This window comes from Nanorana parkeri, unplaced genomic scaffold (genome assembly GCF_000935625.1).
Source record: "Nanorana parkeri isolate BGI_ZX_2015 unplaced genomic scaffold, ASM93562v1 scaffold1750, whole genome shotgun sequence".
Classification (NCBI taxonomy): Eukaryota; Metazoa; Chordata; class Amphibia; order Anura; family Dicroglossidae; genus Nanorana; species Nanorana parkeri.
The window spans coordinates 61659-75695 of NW_017308018.1; the positions used below are offsets into that span (position 1 = coordinate 61659).

At 41.1% G+C, this 14037-nt stretch overlaps 1 protein-coding gene across 1 annotated transcript; it reads left to right on the top strand.

Annotated features, from left to right (window-relative positions):
* The first annotated feature begins 1550 nt into the window (after positions 1-1550).
* MCU (mitochondrial calcium uniporter) lies at positions 1551-13824 on the top strand. The gene is made up of 7 exons (XM_018571397.1): positions 1551-1650; positions 3837-4007; positions 5303-5407; positions 5510-5670; positions 8484-8687; positions 10291-10407; positions 11619-13824. The coding sequence occupies exons 1-7, from the start codon at positions 1551-1553 to the stop codon at positions 11697-11699; spliced, it is 939 nt and encodes a 312-aa protein (XP_018426899.1). The 3' UTR covers positions 11700-13824.
* Positions 13825-14037: the final 213 nt, after the last annotated feature.

Genomic DNA, 14037 nt, shown 5'->3' on the forward strand with positions numbered 1-14037 from the left:
GAGTCTGGATGACAGAATTACAAAGTCGGTTTGCTTTGTCGCAAGTCCTCTGGTGCAGATAAAATGAAAAGAAATCTAGTCAAATGGTTGAATTCCCCAACAGTGTAGCTCCCTGATGAGTAAAAGGGGGTCTAGAATCTTTTGGAAGACTTTTATTACTGTTACCTACGGAGTGAGGTTAAGGAGAGTATTCATTTAAAAATTGCAGAGCCGTTAATTCTGCGAGAGGCCGCGTACCTTCTGTGCGAATGGAGGCAAAATACTAACGTTCTTAGTATATTTTCTTTCCAAGTTGAAGGTAATGGCAAGAAAATACTGCATTATGGCCAATAGATGGAGCTGAGGAACTTAGGAAGTAAACGCTTATTTCCTATGCTCCTCTGCTCTAGTAATGTCTGATCTTGGTATTTGATCATGTTCTCTTTCACTGTAAACACTCAATATACATTTTAAGATTAAAAAATATTGAGGGGTTTTCAGAGTTGAGTAATAGTTTTGCTGTTCATACTGCTGCAGTTCAGCCAATTTGAATGTAAAAGCTTGCCTTGTTTTAGTCTTTTCATCCATTACACAACTGTTTCATTTTTGGAAGTTAGTGTGTCGAAATAGTGTTATCAAACATTGTTCAAAGTAGACAGTTTAACAAGAAAAAAAATATGTCAAAAAGCATCAAAGCGAAACTGATGTCCCTATTGAGGAAAGTTCTTTCTCTTTCTAGTTCACCTGCATTGGATGTAATGAATCATGTCAGGTTTATATGATGGAAATTCTCTGAAAGTAAAACCGCAATAGAAAGTATTTTCATACGTTGAGATCTGGTTGTGGTCACGTCCATAGAAATTTAGTGACCATAAGATATTTATTTATTCCAGGTATTTATATAGCGCTGCCGCTTTATGCAGTGCTTTACATAGTTGCACATTCACATCAGTCCCTACCCTCGAGGAGCTTACAATCTAAGGTCCCTATATCACATGCATACATATGAGGGCCGATTTTAGCCAATTAACCTTCAAGCATGTCTTTGGAGTGTGGGAGGAAACTCGAGTACCCGGAGGAATCTCCCTACGCAAGCATAGGGAGAGCATGAAAACTCTCGTGTGCTGCAAGGCAGAAGTTCTAACCACTACGCCGCTGAGATATTGCCAAGAACAATTTGATACAGTGTTACAACTGTTTTTTTTTCCTGTGGTGAAAATACATTGCAACCTTTTTATAACAAGATCTTTTGATGCTGCTCTAAATAAAGTGATTGGATTTTGGCCGTTTTCCTATGGTAGAAATAAAGCGTTTGATATGATGAGGTGTGGGGGCGGAATCTGTTTACAAGCTTTTGAGTGGGATATTCTAAGGTGATGCGTCCTTCCTATATGAAATATTGATGGTGTGGTGTCTAGTATGATGCTCAGTAGTGAGGTTACTGTACATGAGTCTGGATGACAGAATTACAAAGTCGGTTTGCTTTGTCGCAAGTCCTCTGGTGCAGATAAAATGAAAAGAAATCTAGTCAAATGGTTGAATTCCCCAACAGTGTAGCTCCCTGATGAGTAATGTTACATTGTTGGTTTTTTTTTGTCCAGGTGCGCCAGAGGTTTCCTGCATGGCCGTGCCAAAGAGTAGTCTTTTGCAGTACAGCATCGCCCTCTGATGGTGAGTAGATATATGTGCATGTTGAATGGCAGCTAGCTTATTAGAACGTTTTCACCAGGCTTTGAGTAGCAATCTGCAAGCCTGTAAACTTTTTATTTCTGTTCAATTTTAAATACTTGTTTACTAAATAGTTGAAAAATTCTCATTGCTGCAGTTCCTTTATTTGATTCTTATAGATAATTTTATGTTTCTATGTTACATAATTGCCACATGCAGACAGGTAAAAAAAAAAAGATATATCTATCTATCTATATAGTGAAGTAAAGTGCTAGTGAAGCTTTGGTTCCCCTTTTGTAAATGCATTCAATCTTATTTTTAAGGTAGATTGCAGGGAAGAGAGCGAGAAGTCACAGATTTAATAAAGAAATGGAATTGGGCCTCTTTGACACGGACCGATCAGGAGAGGATCCGCTGTGACATCCATTTCCGTACAGTTTTTTCCTCCGCCTTGCGATGGAGGAAAAATCAGAAATTGCTGGACCCCATGTTGGTTTATGGGCAATCTGATGTAAACAGACATGTCCGTTTACATCAGATTACCCACAATCGGGCAAAATCTGGTTTGGTGAAACGGATGTCTGATCTGTCTGTTTCTCCGAACCGGGCCAGAGCCTGGGGTAACTAGGTGTAAACTGACGCTAGTCCATTTACACGCGCCTGCCCATAGACTTGCATTAGGCATCCAATCGGGTTCACCTGAAAAACTGACAGGCGTACCTTATCAGACCAGCTGTGTGAAAGGGGCCTTAGGCGGACCCAATCGGATGCCCAATGCAAGTCTATGGGCAGCCGTGTATAAACGGACAAGCGGCAGGTTACACCCAAATACCCCTGGCCTCGGCCGACTCCAGAGAAACACTGGTCAGAGATCTGTTTCACCAGGCTGGATCGGGGGTAATCTGATGTCAATGGACATGTGTCCATTGACATCAGATTCCCCATAGACCAACATGGGGTCTGGCAGTTTCCATTTTTTCCCCCTCCATCGCAAGGTGGAGGAATAAACTGTATGGACACGGTTGTCACAGCGGTGACATCCATTCCGTACTGCTTTGATCAGGAGGCGCTCTGTGCACGGATCATCTCCTGATCAGCTCGTGTGAAAAGGGCCTAAATTTTATAACTTGCTCAGAGAAATGGTAATTATTTGGCAAAAAGATATGAAACGGACAACTGGACTCCTTAAATATGCCGTAAAGATTTCCAAGGAGTCGCAGACTGATCTGCATTTAAGCTGCTCCCTTTTGCAAAGACAGTACATGCGTTTGTAGTACTATTTAGTAGTTTAAATCAATACGCTACTTTTAAATGAAACTACTATAATTCATCATTGACATACTGGAAGCAAAAGTGACATGCAATATTATCTAGTCAAAGACTTGCTGCCTACACTGATATGGTGTGTTGTTTGTTTGTTTTTTTGCATCAGAGCCGTACTTGTTGCCTCAGTAGAAAAAAAAGGTACTTCCTTGGTCCTGACTAACAGAAATAAAATGTGTTGAACGCCAGTAAGCCACTATACAGTCACTTTACACAGGGAGAGTTGCCAGTTACATTGCTGACTCTTTCACTCATTTTATATGCTGCTTAAAGTGGACCTTTACCCCCTTTGACTAAAAAGAAGAAAACTAAAATCACATCAGCATACAGTTCTGCATGCTGATATGAAATTATCTTACATTCATTAGCTAAACAAAAATATTTCTATTTTGCTTACAATTTCTTTTTTTACACTTCCTGGTCCACTTTGGCATTGCATGCTGGTTACATCAGCAGTTCATTGCTGGGAAATTTCATCTGTGATCTCAGGGAAAGGCATTTTCCTCCCCTGAGATGATGTGCATGGTCGCATATCCTAGTCACTCGCCCTTAGTTAAAATAGCCACTGTCAGAAGACTGGGAAAGAAAAGAAAAATAAGGTATGCAAAAAATAAAAAAGCTTGCAATTATCTAGAAGTATCTGCTTGTAGATTGTCATTACTAAATATTTCTAAAGATGCCTTTGTTATTTTGAAGATATGGGTAATGTTTCTCTTTAGGGCGATTTTATGTGACTGACGGGACCTTGCTTGCATTTTTGGATAAAATTTGGAAAATCTTAACTGTCCAGCTGACTCCTGTTGTGTTTTATTGCCTTGAGATCTATCCGCCGCAAGTGATTTACTTTTTTTTCTGTTTCTTACTAGATGTTTCTGTGCTTTACCAAAACGGGTTGCCTGTGATAACCATTAGCCTCCCATCACGGCTGGAGCAATGCAGATTCACTTTGAAGCCTCTTTCCGATACAGTAGGAGTATTCCTACAGCAGGTACAGGCAGAAGACCGAGGAATAGACAGGGTGGCAATCCACTCCATAGGTATGTAAGTGGGGATCTGTGATGGCTTCAACTTGCTTTTCTGCTTAATTGTCACTGTAAAATTATAACCAGAATAATATGTCCTCTGTCTATGTGCTCTTTAAAATTTTTGCTGGGTGCGTTTAAAATTCTTAAGAGTGTATGCAGTTATCCTCAAATTCATAAAGGGCCACTTCAGCCAGCATGGATTTTATTTTACTTGGATAGATGGTATTAAATGAGGAAATCACCCACTGACTTTTAATATCTAGGGAACAGCAGTGGTGGAATCTTACGATAGTCCTATCAACCGATTCCCACTCTTCTGGCAACAAGTAGGTTCTTGCGTGCTCCTGACTTTACTGGGGTACTAATTTTGAATAGGCATATTTAAGCTATGCTTATTTAAGTTCTGAGTAATTCTAATATGTACTTTGCAGATCTTTTGACAAATACCCCTTATTGGGGGGTTTCAGGTGTCACACAGTAATTGCTCCCTCAGAACACCTAGGAGTATTAGACTTTTAGTTCTGGCATATGAAGCACCTTTTAATTGGCTTCATGAGGGTACTGACTTACAACTTCAGCCAGTTCTTTGTGGTAAATGCATGCAAACAAAATATCCCATAGGAGAAAAGAATGCTAGATCAACCTGCTTGATCACCAATACCGCCCCCCTCCCCTTATCAACCGGGTCAACCATGCTTGATCACAAATACCCCACGTTATCACCCGGGTCAACCTGGGACATCACCAACACCCCAACCCCATCACTCGGGTCAACCTACTTGATCAATTCCCTCCCTTATCACCGGTCAACCTAGCTCAGAAAAGGGTGTCAAACCAAAAGGTGGAAGAGTCCAAAGTGCCTTTCATTGTTCACAATTCAACTAAACGAAAAACAGCCAATCTATTTCAGGAGCAACAACACCCCCTTCATCAGGGTTTAGAATGGGATAGGGAATTGATTGGTCTCAAAAGATAAGAAACCCAAATGGATCTCTATATGATTTGATAAATCAAATTAGGGGTGGAATTGTAATTGGCAGCTGCTGTGTGAAATGTGTTCATTTGGAGTCTCTTCAGCATGAGGCTGCTTGGTTTGGCACTTAGTCAAAAGGGCAAGTCGGTGGGCAAACATTCAGTAGCAGTCATGTAATTATATATATTTTTTTTTAACACATTTGATGAGTCATTGCTGTAATCCTGACTGCTGCTTAAAGCTTCATTTATGGTTGGTTAGGTTATGAGTACCTCTCTTGCTGCAGTGTATTTGGTCTTATATAGATAATGATGTGGTTTTTCTTCACTTTCAGATGGAGAACGTATAGCCTCTTCCACAAGTATAGAAGTTCTTCTATTAGATGATTTTAAATTGACTATTAATGATAGAAACTATCACGTGCGGCCGCCAAAACAAGGTACGGTGTGTTAAAGAACAGTTCATTAAACCCTAGGTTGCTCCTCTTTCACATATATAACATTACTTTTGACCTTTCTGCCTTGTTTTGCTGCATGCTCAGAACTTTTAAGCCATGAAGATGCAACGACAATGAATGACTTGAAGACCCTTGTACAGCAGTTGTACAGCTCTATGCGAATTGAAGAACACCAGCTCAGCAAGGAACAAGAGCTCTTTTGTCGCCTAGAGGCCCTTCAAGAACAGCTTGAGCCTCTTGAAAAGGTAGACAAAAAGAAAATCTGTATTTTACCGGCCATGTTGTCTATCCTGGGCAGTTTTAAAACTATTTGAAAATCTAAATGTTTGCAGTAATGTACACTAGGCATGTGCACCAGCAAAAAATTCGTATTGATTTGGATTTTGCGTTATTTCATTTTTCGGGTTTCGAAACTTAATTCGTTTTGGGATCCGGATGAAATTCGTTAGCGGTATTCTATACGAATTGTCTGTTAGTTTTCGGTTCGTTCGGTGCAGCAAAGTGACATTAAAAAAAAAAATTTTGTCCAAAAGTATTTATGAAAAGTATTATGACACCTCGGCTCACAGACCCGAATAGCATTTGGAAGCTCCCGAATGCTATATTGTATTTGGCAGCTGAGAATATCAAATGGGCGGAGTGAGCCGTGACGTCACGGCTCGCTCCACCATCTGTTTACTTTTGCGCCCAATGTCATTTTGCGGCGAGTTTTCGTCAGGTTCGGACGGTTGTCATGTGGCGGGACTTGTTTTTTTATTTCGACGGGCGTCGTGCATCGTGATTTGACGCTGGATTACATCGATGGAGCCATTTTTTATTTAAGTGAATTGTCAAAAATGGACTCGAGCGATTTTCGGGGGGCTGGGGGGGTTCCTCAAAATTCCAATCAGACTTAAAGGGTCTGGTATAGATTTTGGGGGGAACTCCACGCACTTTTTTTTTTTACTTGATGGGGGGAGGGGTGTGTATCTCCCTCCTAACATTCCTACCAGACCTAAAGGGTCTGGTATGAATTGGGGGAGAACCTCACACTTTTTTTTTTTCTTCCTCTTCTGCAGACTGTAAAAAAACAAAACATTTTCTCAAATGTCACTTTGCTGCAACGAACAATACGAAACAACCATTCGTACAGACTACCACTTAAAAATTTCAGAATTGGAAATTCGGATTTGTTTGCATTTGTTATATCTCTAATTCGGAATTCAAATGCATGCGAATTTCCGAAATTCCGTCCGCTAGCGAGATTTCTCAATTTCCTGTGCTGGAGACGCCACAAGAAATGAGAGAAAATCTCTCCGTGAATGGAATTCTCATTCTAAAAAGTGCTTTGTCCTTAGCAACATTCATCCTTGCCTTCATGTTCAATCTGGAAAAAGCTGTTATCTGACTGCTGTTGGCAACACCTGCACTAATTTGTTCTACCAGTTATATAAATGAGATCCACATTTCATACAACCGTGCATAAGGAAGACACATAGCCCAGCATCCAGGAGTATGTAGGTGCTAGGGCATACTCATTACACAGAGGGACAAACTGGAAGCACATTGGAAGGTTAGGTTTAAAAAGGAACCACCAATGTAATGTCTCCTAGAACAGTTACTTTTAAAACGTGCAACTGTCAAGGTTGCCAGGGTGCTTATTTCACCTCTCAACCGAACTTTCAAGCCTTCAAATGCCTGGTGTCATAGCTGATCACGTGCAGCACCATGGCAACTTCAATCCAAATAGAGGCTAAGATGGCACCTTTCTTGGCAGTAAGGGATAGGAGGTTGCAGTTCCAAATTAAATGTTGGTACCTACAGCTAAACTATAGTCATCTAGGAAATGTAATACAGCTGTACAATCTTTTAAATAATAACTTTAATTTCTTGCATTGGTACCGGCTTTCTTCTCTGTGTAAGAATTGGCTCCTGTTTGGCTGAAGAGTGGTAATACAGGCGCAGGCCTTGGAGGTATTTAGTGGCTATGTTGTTCTGTCTTAAGGTGCCCATACACTGCTCGATTCTCGTACGAGAATCGGGCGAAATCCCGCGATCGTACGAGAATCGAGCAGTGTGAACTAAGACGTACGACCGTTTCTACTGTACGGTCGCACGTCTTTTGTTGAGCCAACATGTTCGATTCTCGGCGGGTTTCTAGCCTGCTCGCCCGATAGCTGCGGAATGGGCCAGTGTGCGCACGCGCACACTGCCCGTTCTGCATTGACGTCATCGGAAGCCCGCCCCTCAGCTGGGCGGGCTTTCGATGATCGCAAGTACGATCTGCCCGTCCAAGGTGGGCAGATCGTACGGGCTTTCAAGAAGCATACGACCATCGCAAGACAAAAGTCTTGCGATGGTCGTAAGGTGTATGGGCACCTTTTATAGGTGCTGCTGTCCACAGTAATCAGACATTCACCTACTGCACTGCATGTGCTGTCAGTATGGGAATCTGCAAGGGATTTTAATTGCAAATCCTTGGAATTCACACACAATTAATATGTATCACAGCATAAGAAATATAACTATGTTGGGTTGACTATGAATCAGCTTAAATGGTATATGCAGGACAACAGCCAGCTCCTGAAGTATTCCCTCCCTCTTAGTTGAAGTGAGCTCCCAGTTGTGGCCTCCTCCTCCCCCGTCCGTTCCTCCAGTCAACTAAACTGCGTGGAGTGATGACTGACTGTCACTGATCTCTGCAGGGAGAGGAACGGGAAGACAGTGATCGGCGGTATGTGTTCGCCGACTTCCCGATCAATAGAGCTGACCTGTGACAGCTTCAATGTCACAGGTCAGCTTGAACTATGGGGATGAGTGTTCACTCACCCCATAATTCTCCTTTAAGGCTTGTGTATATTGGCTTTCATGCTTCTGACTTGTTTTTGAAGCAGTTTGGATTGATCTTTGAACACAATGTATGAATTTCTAATCGGAGCAGTGTTGTCTTGCATATATATGCCAGATGCATAAGTCTCCAGTTTGTATGTTCAGCTCTGTCCACACAAAAAAAACTAGAAGCTGTTTACACATTTTAACCAAAAATTATAATAAAAAATGTCATGTTTTCCAATTGTAGGTTCGACTTCAGATTGCTCGACGAGCAGCGAAGAAGACAAGATGGGCTCAGTGGGGAATGCTAGCGTATATGTCTGTACAGTTTGGAGTCTTTGCTCGTTTGACGTGGTGGGAATACTCTTGGGATATCATGGAGCCAGTCACTTACTTTGTCACATATGGCACAGGCATAGCAGGGTGTGCCTATTATATCCTGACGGGCAGGGTAAGCATAACATCTCATTGAATAGTGCCGATACCCTAATAAATATCATGCTGTTCATGGCCTCTGCCTGTAGTGTAGATGCTGTCTGTTAAAATACAACTAAGTGGCCCTGTATGAAAGCCTAACTAAACAGGTCCAAAGTCCAGTTACTGTGGGATGCACAGGCTTTATAAAGAAAAAAAACTTAATTACCCTCCCTGGCTAAGCCAAACCCTCCTTTTATTAGTGTCTCACACACTCCACCCTACCAGACACCGCAGCTCATAGTGGGAGGGTTTCAGCAACAGGCAGTGCTGTCAATCCAGAAAGCAGTGGGCAGGAACAGGTGAAGTCAGGTGCCGATTACCAACCTACAGGATTGTGAATCAGTAGTGACCATGCTGATAGCCATGCCATTTGCAAGGCTTTTCTTCCCACTGTAGTCATGCTGGCCCAGCTTACATGAGAGTGGCAACTCTGTTCTGAATTTAGGAGCAGTGCACCATTGTTGCTACACCATCACAGGAAGCTGCATTAGATGGATGTCAGTGGCAGGATCAACAGTTTTTGAGACTTTGCAGGGGGGCTAAGTGAAAACTATAAGTGTGTGTGCTTATTTTTTAATTGGAGGCCATAGTTCTAATATAATGTGTGCTATCTGGGATACTTGGGAACAGAAATGCTAATTATAAACAAACCTTTTATGTATGGTCATTTTAAAGCCTGCATGTGAACAGCTTATCTAAATGTTTTTTTATTTTGATTCATCATTGTCTCATATTCACCTTTTTATAAGTATGCATAAGGTTGCCACCATCTTAGTAGATAAACTAGCCATAAATATGACAAGCTAATGTATTGGCATAAATCATGCTCACTGTACTTGTACTTGATATTAGGGATGCACTGATATCGGTCTTTCGGTATCGACTACCTGTATTTTTTTTTTTCGTTACCTGCCAATACCGATACCGGAACTGCCATTAAGGAAGCCGAGCGGCGAGTCATTACTTCTGATTAGTCAGAAAGCCGGGCAGCGTGTAATGATTCGACGCCCGGCTTCCTGATTACCCGGGAAGCTGTCTCCATGCTCCCTATTCACCAGGTGATGAGGAAGCATGGAGTCTGCTTTCTGGCCAATCAGGAAGCTAGGGTACATGTAATGACTTTCTGCCTGCATTCCTGATTGGCCAGCTTCCCGACCAATCAGAAAGCCTGGGTGGTGAGACATTACATGCTGCCTGGCTTCCTGATTGGCCTGGGTAGCATGGAGCCGGCTTTCTGGCCAATCGGGAAGCTGGGGGCGAGTAATGACTCGCTGCCCTGCCTTCCGGATTGGCCCTCTTCCCGACTAATCGGGAAGCTGGGTGAAGAGTCATTACATGCCGTCCGGCTTCCTGATTTGCCGGGAAGCCAGCCCCATGCACCCTGGTGACGAGGGAGCACGGGCAGCGTGTAATGACTCGCTGCCAGGCTTCCTAATACCGGAAATGCCAGTATCGGGATTAGTATCGGGAGCATTTGGGCCAGTATGAGTACCAAACACGGTGCATGCCTACTTGATATAAATAAAATGTATGCAAATTCTATAACTTTTGAACGTTTTTGCTTTTTTTCTTTGTAGGAATATATGTACGTAGATGCCAGTGATAGACAGTTCTTACTTTTTTTCCATAAAGCGGCCAAAAAAGAAAGATTTGATGTTATAGAATATAATCGACTCAAGGATGCCATTGCTCGGGTATGATTTAAGATGGTTAACCTGCTTTGCATTGCTGTGTTTAGTAGAGGGAACATATACTGTATGATGAATTAAGTTATGCATTGCTTCTGTACACATTCTGGCTTATTTTTTCACATTATAGTTTGTTGACCATGTCCATGGTGATGGCTTGGGCCAATAAAAGCACCTTTATAACTTTGTAATGTAACATTGTTTTTATTCAGTTCTGACTACCGTGTATGTAACCACCAAATAATTCCTAGAATTGTCGTCATACAAATTTTGTGCCATCACAAGTTATTGATTGTATCATTCATAATGAACCTTCGGCCAACTTTCCTAATGCATATGTGTGAGTAGATAAAGGAAGGTTTCTCTGTCTTGCACCTTTCCTGGTTACCAAATGCCCTTGATCCGTTCTAGTTGTTTATGTAATGCTCTTTATGCTGAACATGGGGTTTAAAGGACCACTTTTTGGAAACCGATAACTGCATGTGATGTATTATCTGTAAAAATCATATTCCATTCTCAACATATACATTCAGATCAAGCTGTAGAGCAAAGTTATTATCTATTATTGCTGTCCCTGCATTTTTGTTGGTGGAATAGTGCGTTGTGTGTTGACCATTCCCTGACTCTGGTTCACAAATCTAGACTCGATCTCCTAGTCGAGTAGGGTCTCCTTTTGAACAGCCTTCTAGCTATCAGATGTAGGTGTACGACAACAGCAGGCAAATCTTTCAGCCTGTCCAGCTTTGTTTGTCTATATTATCGAATTTAGGTTAGTGTGTTGCTAAGGCTAGCAGTCCATTTTAGGGATGGAGGAGCATGCATATTCTGTACATAATTATAGTTTTGTTCCAACCCTGTCATTTTTTTGTTGAACAGCTTAAGCTACATGTAAAGCCAAGTAGAAAAAAAAAATACATTGAATACCATCATTGTGTGAATTCACCGCATAGTTATCAGCATACAGTGTATTTTGTGATGGTTATTGCAATGGGCAGTATAAAGGAACGCAAATGCACCACTTAGATATACTTTACATTAGGTACCATCTTTAGTACATTTTTGAATAGTTAATCTTAACCATTCGTAGCTGTTCCCTTTGCTTTTATAACTTCCCGAAACCTAATTTGCAAAACATACCCGAAACACTTTAAGCATGCTTTAGATTGAAGCTTATAATAGAAACCTTGCCTAATGGTTATTTTTTTGTCATCTCTTAGGCTGAGTTGGACCTTAAGAGGCTACGTGACCCCCTGCAGCTACATCTTCCAATCCAACAAATTGAGGATGCTAAGGATTGATCGTTGTACAACTCTTAAATCCCCAGCAAAACCTGTGGATATCTCTTGCCTTTGAAATAAAAGCATTATAGGTGGTAGCTGGGATATGATAATGGGATGGGTGATCATTTTCCCCCTTTTTTTTTTTTTTCTCCCTAGATTTTTAAAGCTTTTGTTAAAGAAAAATGTAAAATGAAAGATTAAAAATGAAATTTAATTGAAGGTTGGGGCCTTGACCTTGCTAAAAGCCTATTTCAAAGGGCTTGGGAAATTTCTTATTGAAACTATATATATTTTACATGTTGGTGAATGGTGAAATTTATGGACTAGGGTCCCAAAACAATTAAATGTTCATTTTATTTTATTTTTTGGTTCTCCTGGTTTTATGACAAGTTAAAGTGTGGCAGAGTGCCAATTTAAAACAAAAAGATGGATTAATAATCTGCTGAGCCAATGGAGGTACGCCAGTAACATTGCGCACAATTTAATGCCATTTGGAGGGGCGTTGGACCAGAAGTCACTGCAGCATAACGCTTTTCTCCACTCTTGGGAAGCATCTATCGAGGCTTGGTTGAGATTTTTCTTGCCTTTTTCTGATGAACTCCGGGTTCATGCACATGCCATGTTGAGGTGCAACACTGTTAAATTTTAATCCAAGTCCCAAACACGTGAGACTTTCTGCTATGCATTAAAAAAAAAAAAAAAAGAGAAAAAAAATCGCACGTGATTTTTCTTGTAATCACTTTCTTAAATGTCCCTCGTCCCTATTCCTCCCACAGCCTTGGCTATATATATTTCAGGGGCTCAATGCATGATTGATTTTTATGTCTGTTCTTTTTGGGAGGGAGATGTTCCCCTGTCCCGCACTCTTGGGAAGTGGCTTAATAGCATATCAGGGTTGCATGAAAAATTCAAAAGGGTTACCACCTCATTCTCTCATGACGATCATCAGATATAGTCATAAAGATTTACATTTTCCAGCTGGTCTTCTGCTGGTGGAAATACAACTTCTTTCTGGATGAAAACACTTAACCCGTCCAGCTTTGTCTACGTTTTATTTATCTACATATCACTGAAGAGCTGGAGAGTGGCAAAGGCCGAGATATAACCTCTATCTTTGTTCCAAAGATTTCAGGGGGTTTTCTCTCCTTTTTTTTTTCGTGTTTTTTTTATCTTGGAATACGCTGCTCTTCCACAGACTTTCAATATCAAAATGGTGCAGTTTCTTTTTTGGGGGGAGGGGGGGGGGATGAAACTGGGCAAATGAGGGAGTGTTTGGGCTACAAGTTTGCAGAGACATTTTTTAAAGGACTCCCACTGTGAAAGGCTCCTACTTCAGGGATAGGATTACAGAACTAAAGAAGTGAAGCCAGTTGACTGGTGCCTTGCATATAATGAAATCGAGAGGAGAGTTTATGTTCTCTTCATGTATTAATCTATAGCTGGCAGTTATGCTACCAAGGACTCCTTGCCAGCCTAAATCTTGAGTCCACGTGGAATATAGCTGGCACATGCTGCCATACAAAGTCTTAATAACTGTCACCTACTTCTCTCCTCTCAGGTGGATTGAATCCGTTTTCCATCATGTACTTGTTTGTTGTCTTCTATGTCTTGTATTTTGTTCAAGATTGTAGATCCGTGCAGAACATAGGCCTCAAAGCACAGGCAATAATACATTTATTGGTGGTAATGCATCATCTTCATTACCTTTCTTTCTGGTGGGATCCAATGCCTTTCTCTGTATTTTCAAGCTGTGCCCTAGAATTAATGCTAATGAATGAAGCAAGGGTGGCTAATGTGATATAAGCAAGATTGACAATCATCTCCATGGAGAGAGACCCCAATTAAGAGTACAAGAGTTTCAAAAGTAGTTCTTAGGAATCCTTGTTAATAGCAGAGCAGCTTAAATGACAAGGTACTCAAATGTTCATGACCAAAGTATAGTATAATAACCCTTTGCCTATGATTCTGCTTGGATTACTGTGATCTTGCACAGGAGATGGTCTTTTTAACACTAATTCAACTTAAAGCTCTTCTTTTTACCATTTGCACTTCTGCTGCTGATGGGGGTAGGAGCAGTTGCCTATTGGGGCCCTCCTGCAACAAATGGGTCTAATCATGTTTGTATTGAGTATATCGAAGCAGTAAAAACACAGGAATTGTCTCAAACGGTCTGCTGAGTGTGAGTGCGCGGGGAGGTTTGGAGCATGGAGGAATGTCCTATAAATAAGCAAAATATAGATGTGTAAAATCCTGTATCATTTATGAAATATGTATAAAAGAAACATGTAATTCTGCAACAATAAACACTTATTCTGTTTTTCAAGTAAATTTGTATGTATGTGTTTCTGTTTCTGCA

Coding starts and splice junctions, on each gene's coding strand:
- MCU (XM_018571397.1), top strand. CDS start 1,551: ATGTTACATTGTTGGTTTTTTTTTGTCCAGGTGCGCCAGAGGTTTCCT. Junction 5,671..8,483: donor AGCTTGAGCCTCTTGAAAAG/GTAGACAAAAAG, acceptor TTCCAATTGTAG/GTTCGACTTCAGATTGCTCG. Junction 8,688..10,290: donor ATTATATCCTGACGGGCAGG/GTAAGCATAACA, acceptor TTTTCTTTGTAG/GAATATATGTACGTAGATGC.